General features: G+C 40.4%; 1 protein-coding gene across 2 annotated transcripts in view; it reads left to right on the top strand.

The window, feature by feature from the left end:
• SMAP1 (small ArfGAP 1) overlaps positions 1–16,112 on the top strand; it is a 91,221-nt gene that overhangs the window by 73,318 nt on the left and 1,791 nt on the right. For both annotated transcript variants that reach the window (XM_032681632.1, XM_032681633.1), the window contains 3 exons: positions 3,072–3,199; positions 14,813–14,981; positions 15,615–15,946. In XM_032681632.1, coding sequence (XP_032537523.1) covers positions 3,072–3,199; positions 14,813–14,981; positions 15,615–15,946 — 629 coding nt within the window. The remainder of the gene's footprint in view (positions 1–3,071; positions 3,200–14,812; positions 14,982–15,614; positions 15,947–16,112) is intronic.

The raw sequence follows: 16,112 nt of genomic DNA, 5'->3' as shown, positions 1-16,112 counted from the left end.
ACCACTAGGAACAAAGATGAGGAACAGTATCTATTGACTCTTCATGTTACCTTCTCCAGCTGAGCATGAAAGCTCTGCCTTGCATGTGCTCTCAATGCAGTGGCTTCTGCCACATCTAATACTTCACTCCAAGCCACAGACGTGTTCTACAGAAAAGTGGTGGAGGTAGTGTTTAATAAAAGTTAATTGCTTCAAAATAATTCTGTGATGGTTGAAGCTATAAATTTCTCAAAATATTCAGACAGGCCCGTATAACTCAATCTGACTTTTACCTGTTCCCTGGACAGGCTACAGCCATGTTTCCTTACCTCATATACACTCCACCTCTTCTAATCAGGTTTTAATGGTAGACGGCACAAGTTGAATGAATAGTGATATGTTTAGAATAAGTTAGAACTCACAACTCTGCTGGATTATCTTTCTTATGCTAGAGAAATATTTTAAAATATGTAGGGGAAGGAGGAAGTGCTTCTTAATCTGTGAATTATTGTGTTGAAATACAAGTCTCTGTATGCCTGCATGCATATATATTTAAATGAAGACACTAATATTGCTACAATGAATAAACGGGAGTGAAAACATTGTTAGGTTTCTCCTATATTCTGAAACCTAGTTCTTTTAGTTTCTGTGCAGAGAAGGGAGAATATTTTTGGAGTTGCTTTTTAATAGAAATATTCCAACTATTTTATTTTGTGAAATCAGTAAGACAGGATCATCTATTAATACTATTCATACAGGCTTAAAACTGTGTTATAAACAGTAATTCAAAATGTCTGGTTTCACACCAATAGAGACAGCAAGGTATTTATCCAGTAAGAGATGAAAGGTGTGTACATTACCAAATCATACTCTTACAGAAGCAATCTAGCAAAAATCTGGGTTTTCATAGTATTAATTTATAAGCAGCATATTAAGTACTTGAAAAATACTGTGTTTTTGCAAATATGTTGTGTCATGAGTGTTCTAAATATGTGAAATGCTTGTTTAAGTAAATGATTGTATTTAAATTTTCAGTCTTCTACATTAAACTCTTACATTCAGGTAAACTAAATCACTTTTGAATATGACAAGAGAGATATGTTTTTAATACAGGTACCTGACTGAGAAAATGAGAACATTAAATTATTAATTCCTGACAATCCTTTTGCTTGAAAATTATGTACGGTTCATTCCTAAATTTATCTGAAACAGTGAACCTTTGAGATGTTTTTGGACAAATACAAAGGTGATTGTAGATTCTACTGAAGACTATGATGACTGCATAGTCTTAACAGCAAATTTGAGAAAGCTTTTTCAGGCAAAAGAAGTTAAGTCTCAAATTATCTAATCTCACTGCAGAACTTCTCTGGCAGAACAAACTAGTTGAATTAAGTCAAAACTTTCTCTGCAAATGAAACCCTGTTGTGACTGGCATGGGTGATTATACATTACAGGAGGATCAGTATGCTAAAATCCCTAGATTACAGTACACTGAAAAAATTGCTATTAACACGTTTTTGGACTGCTAACTCATATGAGAAGGCACTGCCTTCTGAAACAATCACTCTGCAGAGTGACCTAAAATAAAGGTTGTTGCTTACATTTGTCAGTATATTTATTTACACACATCTCAAAGCACTAGTGTGGATGGAACAGTGGAGCAGATTATACATATTGTCATTTTGCTGTCCACTGACTTCCATTCATTGCATTAAGATATAAGTAGCTTTGCCGTAATCACAGATGAGTATGTAACTTTGCTTTTCAGAATCATTGGAATGGAAATCCCCCAGCAAAGTCAAATTACAATAGTAGAACATTAACTCTACCCCAGACAAAACTGGTGTGATGGTCTTCTGAGTGGATTGTTTCAGAAGGCAGTGCCTTCTCATATGAGTTAGCAGTCCAAAAACGTGTTAATAGCAATTTTTTCAGTGTACTGTAATCTAGGGATTTTAGAATACCGATCCTCCGGTAATGTATAATCACCCATGCCAGTCACAACAGGGTTTCATTTGCAGAGAAAGTTTTGACTTAATTCAACTAGTTTGTTCTGCCAGAGAAGTTCTGCAGTGAGATTAGATAATTTGAGACTTAACTTCTTTTGCCTGAAAAAGCTTTCTCAAATTTGCTGTTAAGACTATGCAGTCATCATAGTCCTCCGTAGAATCTACAATCACCTTTGTATTTGTCAAGCTCTGTGTAACGGCAAACCACTTGTGATATGCTTAGGTATAAATTTATGAGCCAGTTCTTACCACTTGATCTTGAACAGCTTAAAATCAAATGAGAAATGGTTGCTCTGTTCCTTAAAAACCTTTTGTGATATTTTTGTCCATATATATTTTGAAGTATTTTCTTGAAATTGTCCTTAAAGTGTAATGCTCCATCCCTTTTGTTGTCCTGCATGTATCCACTTTCACCCGGATCAGTAAATGCATGCACATGTTAAAGTGGTTACTGGCAGCAAGGCTGTGGAAGGTTAACTCTGTACAGAACGAGAGCCATGGGTTCTTATGGATAATTAGCCCAGTGTGCCTGGCAGGGGTATTCATGTAGAGCTATAGAATAAAATTAATGCAAAGTACTTTTAAAAAAGGAGGGGAGAATGGACTTTTTTCATAATGCAAAGTTCACTTACGTACCCTTGAGTAAATTACCATATCAAGAATAACTTTATGGATTCTAAAATGCAAATTGTAACTCAAGAGCACAGATGAATGTATTTTGTCTGATACATGGCTACCAAATTTGGGCCTTCTCAGTAAGACATCTGTTAAAATTCTTACTAAAAATGTTGATGTGCTTGAAAAAGACTCCTGAAAAATGAGTAGTGTGGCTGTCCTTAGGGAAGTCTTAAATGTTTTGTTTTGTCGTTGGTTGTTTTTTAATGAAGCACATTAGTATGCCATGTTTTTAGGGAAAGAAGTCTTTAAAAATCTGAACAATATCACAGTCTGAAAAATATCTCAGAAATTGAATACATCTTTGATTGAGGGCAGGGTAGGAGGGAATAGGAAGCTTTAATTATTCTTATGCTGTTAAGATATTAATGATCTTCCCTTTACATTTGATCCTGTTGTCTTTTTAAGATGGTCCAGCTGAAGCGTCTGTTACAAATGGAGGCACTGCTGCTGTCACAGCACTGAATGATGACCTGGATATCTTTGGCCCAATGATCTCTAATCCTTTACCAGCAACTGCTGTACCTCCTGCTCAGGTAAAATTTATTTACTAATTTATTAGTTATGTGTGTGTGTAAATATTTGCATGCACATGTATGTTTTCCTTCAGGGAATTGTTCATTCACACAGAAGGAATGCTCACTTCTCTACACTCATGGCTGAAGATGCTTTAGCTGTAATGGTGACATTTTTCTCACCTCTTCAAGCTTCTGCACTGCTTGGATGTAGATATGAAATTAGGAAATGGTGTGGTCTTCCATTCTGGTTATCCAGCTAAATTAGATTCTGTCTTACCTTGATGATGGTAGTCGTGTTTTCTTTTAATTTATAGTCTTTTGTCTTGTTCTTTTTTTAATTGCTGAATATAATTTTACTTAATGTTCTCAGGTTGTTAGGCTTTAAGTCATCCTTTTTAAGACCTGTTATTGCTTTGTGATGCTGATATTTAGGAAAGGCTGCAGCAGATGCTTCTCTCTTAGGGATGCTAAAAATTTTGGGTCTGAAGCTTCATACTCAAAGTCCAGAATGGATATCAAGAAAATCTAATATTGCTACCTGGACTGATCTGTCTTTTGTCTCATCTTGGAACTTGTATGCCTTGCTCTCCTCAAGGAAGAGTAGCATAATCCCACATGAAGAACCTGCTACAGCTCTCTCAAAGTACCCGTCAGATTCAAAGAGCAAGGTATTTGTGTTGGACATGGCTGGTTCAGAATGCACATATGCAGGCTTCCTTACCCCAGACCGGCTTCTGAGAGGGCGGTTTTGGAGGAGTAGTGGGCTAACCTCCCCATCTGGGAAGTCCTGTTAAGGTAATTTAGAAGCTTATTTTTGTGTAAGGCTTTCTGTCCCACTCAGCTGAACTGGAAAGAATTGTGTATATTCTTGAATTTATGGTTTGGGACATGTGATCTGTACTTGTTTCTCTTTATCAGTTATTTTTCATAATATATGTAAAATGGAAGGGATGATGATGAAAAGGAGTTCCGACTACCTCAAAGCATATGCTTATTGTTCAGCAGATTTAATTATTTAGCCTTTACTCTCCCTTCCCCTGCTTGTTGCTGAGGGCTGACTCTGTGCAACATGCTAGGTAGGGTTTTAGAGACTGAAAACACATTTCTTTTTAAATGTAATACTACAGATGGGGCAAACTTCCCACTGTGCCTTAAACCACCCATAAACAGTGAGGGAAATGAGCTGTATACATGCATTTAGATTTGGATGTGTTAGCTAAAATTGTGAAGGAAATTGTTGGTCTAATTTCTTGTCTCTTGTGGAAGTCTATGTTCAAAGTACCAGGAAGAACAGTATTTGGGTGCTTGTTGTCTGCTATCCTAACACATTATGTCAAAATTGATCTAGAGGAACCTACCTGTAGAGCTAGATGTGAAAAACAGTAGCCCATTTCCAGTTTCCCCGAGTTTTGTAATGTATCCAGTTTGTACGTAGATTGAGTACATTTAAATCTATGAAGTTTCCACTTGGCCCTGATATCAGTGGGCTATGGTAGCAGTACACGTAATGGCTACGACTGAATTCTGGTTTTCCCCCTTTCCAGTCTTTCTGATGCTAGAAGTGACAACTTCTGTATGTAGTTACTGTCTGCTCAGGAGAAAAGAGCAGCTTGAGAGAGACGAGAAAACCCTTCTTTTGTTTCTCTTCCATGAACACATGAAGTGACCTGCTGGTTAAACAAATGATTTAGCTGTAGAATGCAGGAAACACAAAGAAAGGCTGAATATTTAAGAGTGAGAACAAGAAAAGTGAAGGGGGATACTTGGATGATGATGATGACTAGTGAAGGGTTAAGTAATGGAGTGGCTGTTAAAGCATAATGAATTACATGTATATAGATAATTTAAAATGCATTTCGGATTTGGTCATTAGATCTTCTGTGAGAGAAATATTTTGAAATGTAGTTTATCTTTGTGCTAGTTTCTAGGCTAAAGATGGTACTTACTCCATGTCTAGGCTTCGCAAACGAAGATTTGGGAAGGGCTCTACCCACATTTGCTACAAGCGCGCTGGTGGCTAAAAAAGCCAATATGAGACAAGTCCAGTTGCAAAAGGCACAGCAGAAAGAATCCTTAGGTGGTATATTCTGCAAGGCACGATTCTTTCTGTGTTATCTTTTCTCCTCTAGAGTGATCCTGCATGCTTTCTCAAAAGAAGCAGCAGTGTTATAGATGGAGGCCAGAGTAGACCAGTTATGATGATCAATATGGCCAAGGCTGAGATGTTGTTTCAGGGAGTCCTTGAATCTTCTCTTTGGGGCTCCTCTCTTGCGGCAGCTGGTGGCAAGTTCACCATAAAGCAAGATCTTAGGGAGGCGATGGTCCTTCATCCTTGAGACGTGCCCTGCCCAGCACAGCTGTGTTCTCAGCAACATGGCCTCAATGCTTGTGACAGCTGCTTGTTCTAGAACAGATGTATTAGTCACGTAATCTGACCAGTGGATGTTTAGGATTGTACAGAGACAGCGTTAATGGAAGCGTTCTAAGAGTTGCAGGTGGTGGCAGTAGATGACCCATGACTTACTAAATTGATTAAAAAATGCTAGAAAGGATAATGTTATTCTCAATATCTGGTAAGTATCATCTTGTTTGTGTACTAGAAAGTCTGAATTTATTTACTTGCTGTAAACAAACTTGTCTAGATTTTTAGTGACATTTTTCTTTTTTCTGAATTCTGTAATCAGGAGCAACAAATGGAACTTTCATCAAGCATTTTTTTATCAAGCACATGATCCTTATGGCATATTGCAGGATTTAATGCTTGGTTATCTTCCATTTTTAATCAGTAATCTCAAAGAAAATGTAATATAATCAGATAATCTCCCCAGATAAGAGGCAGGGACATGGGTAGGTAGCAGAAGACAGGTGATTACATGAGTTGCTTGGTAAACTGGGGCAAAGGAAATACCTGTTTTGCTTTAGGTTTAACAACACCTTGCATGTGTTGCATCTCAGGATGACGGTGTCTGGTCTGGGAACTGAGGGTGGGCAGGAGCCTCTCATTTGGCAGCAATATGAGTATTTTGTAAGATCTTTCACCTTGTAACGTGGATAAAAGTTGTATGGGATTCAGAGAAGAGTCAGGAGAATACAACAGACTGGAAAGGTTGCCTTATAATGAAAGGTTTTAAAGACTCGGTCTGTTTAAATTTCTGAAGTAAAAAAGTGGTGTGATTATGATGTGTAATTATTTTGTGCGAGACTGCAGTTGGGAAAGTGGGCACGAACTCAGACTAGCAGTTGAGTAACCCTAACATGCAGTTCCTGTGCTTGGAATTGGAAAATTTAAAGTAGAAATCCATGGCCAGTCCTTAATTTGAACTTGTCCAAGTATCTATTAACAGAATGTATTGAAATAAAAAAATCCCATGAAGTAGAAGGGATCAAATGTGGAATAGCATGGCTTGCTTTCTCACTGAGATATTTGCCGTGATGTTCTGCATAGTAGGTGTGTCTGAGATACACAGTGGGATTTGAGAGCTTTGAAGAAGAAGGGAATGTAATGGTGCTCCTCAGACTGATTTGTAGAAGCAATGTATGACCCTTGAGTTTTCACAGGATTGCTTTTGTTTTCCAACTTAACTTGAAAGGCAGCATTTACTGCTAAATGCACTTGGTTTTATGGCACTGTGGAACACAAAAGTGTATTTTTGAATGTTTTATTATGAGACTGAAACAACATGATGTCTGCAAACCTTGGATTTATGTCCATTGTCATAGCCAAGACATGATTTTCAAGTGAAAACAAAAGTATTTTTTTCAAATACGACTTCAGTGTTCAGGATCACATGCATTTTCATTGTGCTTTCAGATATGTGTCTTTATCACAGTTTTCAAGAACACTAAAAATATTTTCCTACTGTTCAGCATAGCCAGATGCAAACTATTGGTTTTGTAAAGGACTGGTAAAGAGCAATATGTGACTGAGTAACTTTTTTTCTACAATTTTGTCTATAAGCAAACTGAAGGGGGGGTTAAGAAGAGTTACCTTATCCAGCTCCTACAGTAGCTAAAAGACATGTGCTACAAATTTAGCCATTGTGCAGTGTTCATAGGCAGGAAAAAGGAAAAAAGAACATTTTGTACGTTAAGTGATGCTTTTTCCTGTGAAGTGAGCAGAACTAAATTACGGCTATTAGAATAGGGTTTGTTGCCTGACACTGTATAGGAACTAAGCAAAGGTCTGTTGTTCTTACCGATAGTTAATTTCCTAAATGGTTTTAGCCAGAGTTTAATTTAGACTTTGTATGGGTATGTTTTCCAGCAAAAGTGTGATCTTCATTCATCAGTGAAACTTGTAGGGAGGAGGAGAAGGGGAGAACTGTGAGGTATAAGTTTGGAAGTATTCGCTGAAACATTTAATGTAAGTCTTTCTCCAAGAAGGATACTAAAATTCAGTCAACTTAAACTTTTTTTGAATTTCTCTGTGTGTGCCTGATTTGAAGTGTATTGTGTTGGGAGCTCAGAACTGGTTCAGTGGCTACAAAAGTATATTTTTATAGAAATGGTGTATGTTCTTCATGATTCATACCTGACAAATTTTCATGTAAAGTGCTGGTATATTTTAGGTAACTAGATGTTCTTAAATATTCATTTTCTGCTGAGGTCAGTTGTATGTACCTGACATGATTGCCATTGATCAGCAGACAAGCTTAAACTTGTTAACAAATTGTGGTGATGTTAATGTGTCAAAGCTCTCAGTTCTTATGTAAAAATGAGTTATTTCAGAAGTTTGCTTTATTGTGAGTGTTATTTAAGCAGGATCTTACTTGAGAGCTATTTAGTCCTGTTCGGATATGATCAGTTGAAATGCTTGTAGCTTCTGCTTATGTTTATTTTACCCCTCTTTACATTTTCAGGTCTCTGAAAGCAAAAGTTTCATTCCTTCAAATTGGGTTACGGCAATCCCAAACATGGGTACAGGTAGGGCAATGAGTAGGTTTGAGAGCTGCCTTGCAGAGAAGGACTTGGGGGTTCTGGTGGTTGAAAATCTGGACCTGAGCCAGCAATGTGCATTTGTAGCCCAGAAACCCAACCACATCCTGGGCTGCATCAAAAGCAGAGTGGCCAGAAGGTCGAGGGAGGTGATTCTGCCTCTCTGCTCCACTCACTTGAGACCTCACCTGCAGTACTGAGTCCAGCTCTGGGGTCCTCAGCAAAGGAAGGACATGGATCCCTTGGAGCAGGTCCAGAGGAGGGCCATGAAGATGATCAGAGGGATGGAGCACCACTCCTGTGAGGACAGGCTGAGAGAGTTGGAGTTGTTCAGCCTGGAGAAGAGAGGAGGCTCCAGGGACACCTCACAGTGACCTTTCAATACTTATAGGGGGGCTACAGGAAGGATGGGGAGGGACTCTATCAGAGAATCTAGTGATAGGACGAGGTGGAATGGCTTCCTACTGAATGAGGGTGGATTTAGATTAGATATTAGGAAGAAATTCTTTCCTGTGAGGGTGGTGAGGCACTGGAACAGGTTGCCAAGAGAAGTTGTGGATGTCCCATCCTTGAAAGTATTCAAGGCCAGGTTGGATGGGGCTTTGAGCAACCTGGTCTAGCGGAAGGTGTCCCTGCCCATGGCAGGCAGTTTGGAACTTGATGATTTTTAAGGTCTTTTCCAGCTCAAACCATTTATGATTCTGTGATTATACTCTCTTTGGTGCTGGAAACACCTTAGGTGGAACACAGTGGAAGAGCAGCCATCATATTCCAGAACCAGAAGGGGTCAGCTGGACAGTCTAGAGGAAAGGAAAATTATTTAAAGTTCTAGAGAAGGAAAATTTGAAGAAAGAGTTAGAAATGAGACTGTAGGGGAGATAATTGTCTTCAAACCTAGAAAAGGTTGATTGCAAAGAAAATACTGCATTGTTTGTCCTGAGTACTGGACATGCAACAAGAAATAAAGTTGAATTTTTAATCTTATTTTAAGGTTAATTATGTTTTTGGATATGATCTTAGGAAGTGGTAGAAATCTTAATCTGACTTTTTCAGGTGTTGCTAATAATTCCTAAAATCAAGAGAAGAGATGAGATTTCTTAGTGGTTTTTTTTGTGTGAACTGAATATAGTTGAGTGCTCATTTCCTTATCAGTTATTACCAGGAAATAACAGTTGATTATTTTTAATGGAACTGTCTAGATGTCTAAAACAAAAATATGCAAAATCAAAAACAGGAAGAGCTGAAATAAGCAGCAAGTGTATTGACAGTGAAAAGATAAAGAGGATAAGAATTGTACACAGAATTTAAGACCTTAATAATGTACTTCGTGCCTAACTTGCTTACATAAGAATAATGGCATGCTAGGCTGTATTTCCCTATGCAGGTCAGCAGGGAGAAATTGAGAATGTTGTGTGGGACCATTATTTATCACCATATAAATGAAAAGCAGTAGAGGCCTGGCTTTTCTACAGCCCATCCCTGTTGCTGTAGATAGCAGCCAGAGACCTGCAAGTAGCAGGAAAGTGCACAGTGCTTTTTTGTCTCCTGCAGTTCTTCGCTCAACTGCACGTCCTACTCTCCCCTTCTCTCTTTCATTACTGTTGCCACCTCTTTTCAGTTTGTAGGTGTTGGAGCATCTGTCCTTGTCAGGGCAGAGGTTGACGCAGACAGAGTTTTGGATGATTGATGCAGCCCTGCAGGTTGCAGGCTGTGGGGAGTGGCGCCTCTCCCTGAGGCCATGAGAGATGGTCTTTCCCACAGGAAGTGTGCTGTTCTTCAAGAACTGTGTCACTAGGGGAGGAATTATGGCAGGAAGTGAACAGGCTGTGCAGCATCAGAAAGAATGAGGGGATACACAAGATCTTCTCAGAAACTCAGCATTTTCAAGAGCCCCAGAGCTCGACTGCACTGGAGTGCAGAGTCTGCTCCTGGCAGGGCAGTAAGTGCAAGCGCTGGGGTAGGCAAAGAATGGGACTGGTGACTTCTGACACTGAAAAAGTGGGCTCCAGCTCCACCTGAAGATTTCCTACCATGGACGTGGTTCACAGCCCTCAAAGCTGAAGGGCTGCTTTCAAATGAAGCACCTGAGGTGACTGATGCTGAGCTATGCAAGGCCACCAGGATGAAGAGGCGAGTGATAGTAGTGGGCAGCTCCCTGCTGCAGGGGGCAGGGGGGCACCCTGTCTGCAGACCTTACCTGTTGTCTGGACAATTTTCCTGCTTGCCTTTGTCTTGGATCTGGGATGTTGTGAAGGGAATGCTTAAGCTTGTTCAGCCCTCTGTCACCCCTTGCTCTTCTTCCATGTGGACACTGTCAGAGATAATCTGGAGGGAAGAGTTGACTGCAGAGCCCTGGAGATGGTTAGTGAGGGGTACAGGGCCCAAGTGTTCTCCTCAGTCATGCCAGTGAAGGGAAAGGGTGTAAAGAGGAGAGCGCTGATGCTGCGTGCCAACAATTGCTTGCAGAGCTGCTGATGACAAAAGGGCTTTAGTTTCTCTGAATGCAGGACCCTGTTTGAGGATTAGCATCCACTCAGGAGAGAGGGGACACAGCTCACCAAACAGCGCAAAGCCTTCTTTGCCAGCAGGTTGGAGGGACAACACAGCAGGACAAGCAATACAGGAGATTCCTGGAGAGCATCAGGGACAACTTGATGACCCATATGATGGAGGATACAACAAAGAGGAGTGCTCTGCTCGACCTCATACTCACAAACAAGATAGGGTTCATTGGGAATGTTAAAGCTGAAGGTAGCCTTGGCTGCAGTGATCATGAGACGATGGAGTTGAGGATCCTGAGAGAAGGGAGCAGGGCAAAAACAGGATCATAATTCTAGACTTAAGAGAACTGACTTTGCCCTCTTGAAAGATTCTGATGGGATGAGGCCCCGGAGGGAAGCGGGACACAAGAAAGGGGGTTGATATTCAAGGATCACCTCCTTCAAGCTCAAGAGCGGTCCATCCCAGAGAACAGCAAGTCAGGCACAAGATGCCAGGAGGCCTGCGTGGGTGAACAAGGAGCTCCTGCCAAACTCAAACACAAAAAGGAAGCCTACAGAAGGTGGAAACAGGGGAGTAACCTGGGAGAAATACAGAGGTACTATCTAAGCATGCAGGGATGGGGTTAGGAAAAGCAAAGCCCAGTCAGAGTGGACTGACGAGGGATTGTCAAAGACAACAGAAGGACTTAGAAGTACATAGGTGACAAAAGGACAAGTAGGGAAAATGTGGGCCCATTGCCGAAAGGGACAGCTTTGCTGGTTTTACAGGACAGGTTAATGTAAAGGCTGAGTTGCTGAATTCCACCTTTGCCTCAGTCTTTACTAGCAAGACCAGCATTCAGGAATCCCAGGCCCCAGAGACGAGGGGGAAAGAGTGGGGCAAGGAAGATGGACCCTTGTTGGAGAGGATCAGGTCAGGGAATACCTCATGGTCCTGATGGGATACACCCATGAATACAAAGGTAGGTAGGTGGCTGATGCCTTTGTGAGGCCATTCTTGATAATCTTTGAATGATTGTGGTAACTGGGAGAGGTGCCCGAGGATTGGAGGAAAGCAAGTGTCTTTCCTGTCTTCAAGGAGGACCAGAAGGAGGATACAGGGAACTATAGACCAGTCAGTCTCACCTTGATTCCTGAAGTGCTGTGTCCAGTTCTTGGTTCCCGCAGTACAAGAAAGACATGGACATACTGGAGAGAGTTCAACAAAGGGCCTCTAGGATAATATAGGGATTGGAGCATCTGTCTTGTGAGGAGAGGCGGAGAGAGCTGGGATTGTTGAGCCTGGAGGCTCATGAGGATCTCATCAACGTATACAAATACCTGATGGGATGGTGCAGAGGACAGAGCCAGGCTCTTTCCAGGGATGCCCAGTGACAGGACCACCAGCAATGGACAAAAGCCATGTGGACTGTTACTGCTGTCAGACCAACATAAAATATTGAGGATGTAATGATCTTATCATCTGTTTTGCAGTCTTTTGATAATTAAAAGACAAAATGAAAATACTTATTTTTAGTCTCATGCATTAATCTAAACTTTTTGTCAGCCACATGCTGTTTTGTGCAGTCAGATGGCAAGGGTGAAGTGTCAGATTCAGCTACCGTATTTTGTGGTCCTGACACATATGACCAATATTTGACAGTGAAAACTTCCTTTGGATAGGTATTGCCTTTTATTGGTAATACATAAGCTATCGATGACAAAAATTATTTAAGTTTAAACTTGGAGCATATCGGAGATGACTTCCAGTAGTTCTGAAAAATTCTGTTGCACTAATATCATGAAACCACTGAGCGGCATGTTCCTTAAGCACCTGATGAGCATTTAGTTTTGGCATAATGACTGAGAGCGCTATGTGTAGGAAAGTGATTATATCTATGCCAGGTGTGTGTTTTTACAGAGGCCTTGGGTAGCATGACAGTGTTAGATACCTGAAAATCATGTCAATGTTGTTGGTTGTTGTTTTTTACTTGAATGCCACCTGTTGTTTTCTTGCCATGTATTTTGCATTACCTTCCATTTATTCAGCTGATGAACACTTCAGGGAGTGATTGTTCAGTCCTTTGGCTCCTCTGAGGATCTTCCATAACCAAACTGAACGAAGAGACATTAAATGAACATTTAGGATGTAAACATAACGTGATCAGTCCTCCAGGTCTCCCTCCGGCTCTCCCTTCTAGAGAAGAGCAAACCCCTTCCTTGCTGCAGTGCCGGCGGTGAAGGGGAAGCCACTTCTGTTCACCCACTTCCACTGCTTATGTGCCCTCCTTCCTTCAGTCTGCTGAGCATGGCTGTCACATGGGGGGCTGTCTTAGGCAGACGCCATGGAAGGAGATCCATGTCAGCATGGAACAATTCAATACTGGGACTTCCTGGCTGTATGCGCAGTAAAACAAATAACTGCTGTTCAGGATGGCCTTTTACCTGAATGTATCGTTAAATCTGACTGTGGCATTTTTAAAAACTGGGTATGACACCCTGATAAAGAATTGTCTCAAATAGATGGGGCTTCCTACTACCCATTTAAAAAAAGTTGACTTTGCTTTGCAATCAGAAATTCTTGTGAGTAAGAGGCAGCAGCTTTTTTTAGTAGGAAGAAATTGATAGTTTAAGTGTACGTTGGCCAGAGAGAAGATTTCATGCATCTTTTTCTGTCTGCTTTCCCTTTGTAGTGCTGTCAGCCCACTCTTTGTTGCTCACTAAGTCCTAGTGACTTTGGCCCAAATTGGCTGTAGTGTAAATGCAGATTTTCAGTTGCCAGAAAGTTCCCATTTCTTGTTTATTTTTTTCTCTTCCCTTTCTGCAGCGGTTTTGGAGATTTTTCACCATCAACTATGTGAATCTAAGCTCCTTTCTCTTGGTCTGACAAATTTAATTAGTAACAGAATTGTTCTGTGGTTATTTCTTCCCTGATCTGTGGCAGTGCCTTAAACTAGAGGTTGTAATACTTCAGATGTGTTTTCTGAAGCTGCAAATTGAGTGTTTGTATTGTGGTGTTTGTGTGAGCATAGTGGACTTTTTGGGGCATAGTCAGCAAAACCAGAAGGTGGAGGTTGTTGCTTTAAGGAAGATTTATAAGTGTGTTCCAGATCTGAATATTTTGTGGTGTCCTCTTGTCTCTCTGATAAACTTGGGTATGTGTTGACAGGAGACAGATGGACCTGGTTACGTGTCCAGTTCATTCACAGTGGTAGTCCAAGGAAGATTTTCCTTTAGTGTGGGAAAGAGTTGAAACTCGCACATGCTGTGGGATGTGGCAGGTGTGTGCTAAGCACCTGGGGATCATTTAGCTGGACTAAAATAAGGCCATAATGCAAGCATGCTTTGCAGTCCTGGCTCTTTTTCACTGTGCATACAGTTGACTTGCTTTAAAAGTTCGTACTGGTAACAGGATGAGTTGTGTATTTTAAGGAATATAACAAGAACCCATGTATTGCCTAGTTCCCTAAGCAGGCCCCCATATGGAACTTAAGTGTACAAACAACAAAATAACAGCACCGAGAGACACCTGGATATAATTTGTTTACAAAATATTTTAGTGTAAGAGCAGTAAAAAGCGTGCCAGCCTGCCTGTATTTTAGTTTTTCAGTCGTACTACAATAAGTTTTAGATAATTATGTTTTCTCAATAAGTGAAACGTGCTTCAAGAACTCTAAGCCAAGAACTCTAACACATTGTATTTTAGAAATTTTATTACTTTAAGTAGATAACCAAAATTTTACTTCTGCCTTTTCTCCAAAGGTACATTTCAAAGCACTTAATCTTTTGTTTTAGCTCTTCTCTAATCTATTCTGCCTATGAGAGGATTAATGAGATGTGAATTGTAATCTCCTTATTGATTTCCTAATTATTTTTCATAATCTAGCTCCAGCTCTTGATTTATGCTTCTCACTGATGAAAAATGTAGAAGCAACAGGAATGAATAATCTGTATGTGTACACCCTGGAGCTGGTTGAGGATTTAGTTTTCTTTGTTTTGTAACCTCCATCTGGCCTGGTGGTGTTTCCATATCATATGCACTGCTTTTTTGTCTTTAGTCATACCACATCTTTTTAGATCCTCATTTACTTAAAATCTAGTTTCTTTAAATGAGCAGGATTTTATTTGATTGAGGAGCTAGGCTGTGCAGTAAATATTTAACATAACGTCTTTTTCCAGTTTCATTCAGTAGTCTGTCTTGACTTTTATTTCCCAGAGCACTTCCACTAAACCAGCAGCTGCTACCTTGTCTGCGGCATCCGGGGATCTTGATCTATTTACTGAGCAAACAACAAAATCCGAAGAGTCAGCAAAGAAACAACTCTCCAAAGACTCCATTTTATCACTGTATGGCACAGGAACCATGCAGCAGCAAAATGCTCCAGGTAAATAATTTTGTGAAGGTTTCTGTGCAGTACTGTGCTTTACCTAGAACAGTTATCTTCTACAAATATAAAGCTAAGGTTGGCTACCTGCTAACTATAGTCAAATGAAGATTTTTAATTTTACCTTTTATAAAACTGAGAAAAATTACTGAAATGTAATACGGAAGCTAAAGAAAAATACAGTATGTGGTTTTAATTTATTTATAGCAGTTCAAATTATCAAGTGTACAGTCTACTGAAAGATTTGTGAACTCATCTTCTGCGATGTAATTCATTGCTGAAGATCTGAGTCTCCACTGTGCAACCAGCAGCTGCCAAGATCTGTATGGAGCTGTCAGAGCTTGGGTTTAGCTATGTTTGTGCGAAAACAAAGACCTCCAATACAGCAATTAAAAGACTCTGGTTGGCCACAGGGATTTGCCAAACTCTTCTTGGCAGTTAATCTTGTGGTGAGTCCCTTTTCTTTCAAAATTTTAAGCAAATTTTCAGTTTTAACAGAAGGTAAATTGACAGCTCTGACATACAATAGGGTACAGTTATCCTTTGAAATTATTTTGGTGCACTTCTGACCTATGGGGATGGGGAGGAAAATCACAAAATGCTTTTGTTGAAATCTTCCCTTCTCTGGTACAGGTATGTTCATGGGGTCATCTTCTATGCCATTTACCACACAACCATCAACTCACTTTCAAGGCTTTCCAGCCATGGGAGTTCCTGTGCCAGCAGCAACTGGGATGATGGGAAACGTGATGGGACAATCGGTGCCAGTCATGGGACAGACCACAGGCGTGATGATAGGAATGGGAATGCCCAATGGATTTACTGGTACTGCACAAACTGGTGTGATGGGACTTCCTCAAAATGTCGTTGGACCTCAAGGTGGAATGGTGGGACAGATGGTCACACCACCACAAAATAAGTATGGATTGCAACAAAACCAACAAGCTCAATGGAACCTCTCTCAGGTAAAGACTGGCTTCCCAGACAAGAGTGCTTTAGAAAAGATGCTGCTTTTCAGATCCAAAATGTGTGGCTGTAGGAGGAAGGTGCAGTGTAGCCATGTTACAGACTGCTGGACTATGAACTGCTCAGAGGCATGTGTTAACAAATCAGTGAATAATTCAATTAAAG

This window comes from Chiroxiphia lanceolata, chromosome 3, assembly GCF_009829145.1.
Source record: "Chiroxiphia lanceolata isolate bChiLan1 chromosome 3, bChiLan1.pri, whole genome shotgun sequence".
Classification (NCBI taxonomy): Eukaryota; Metazoa; Chordata; class Aves; order Passeriformes; family Pipridae; genus Chiroxiphia; species Chiroxiphia lanceolata.
The sequence above is the reverse complement of the archived record's forward strand: the minus strand, read 5'-3'. Positions and strand labels throughout refer to the sequence as shown.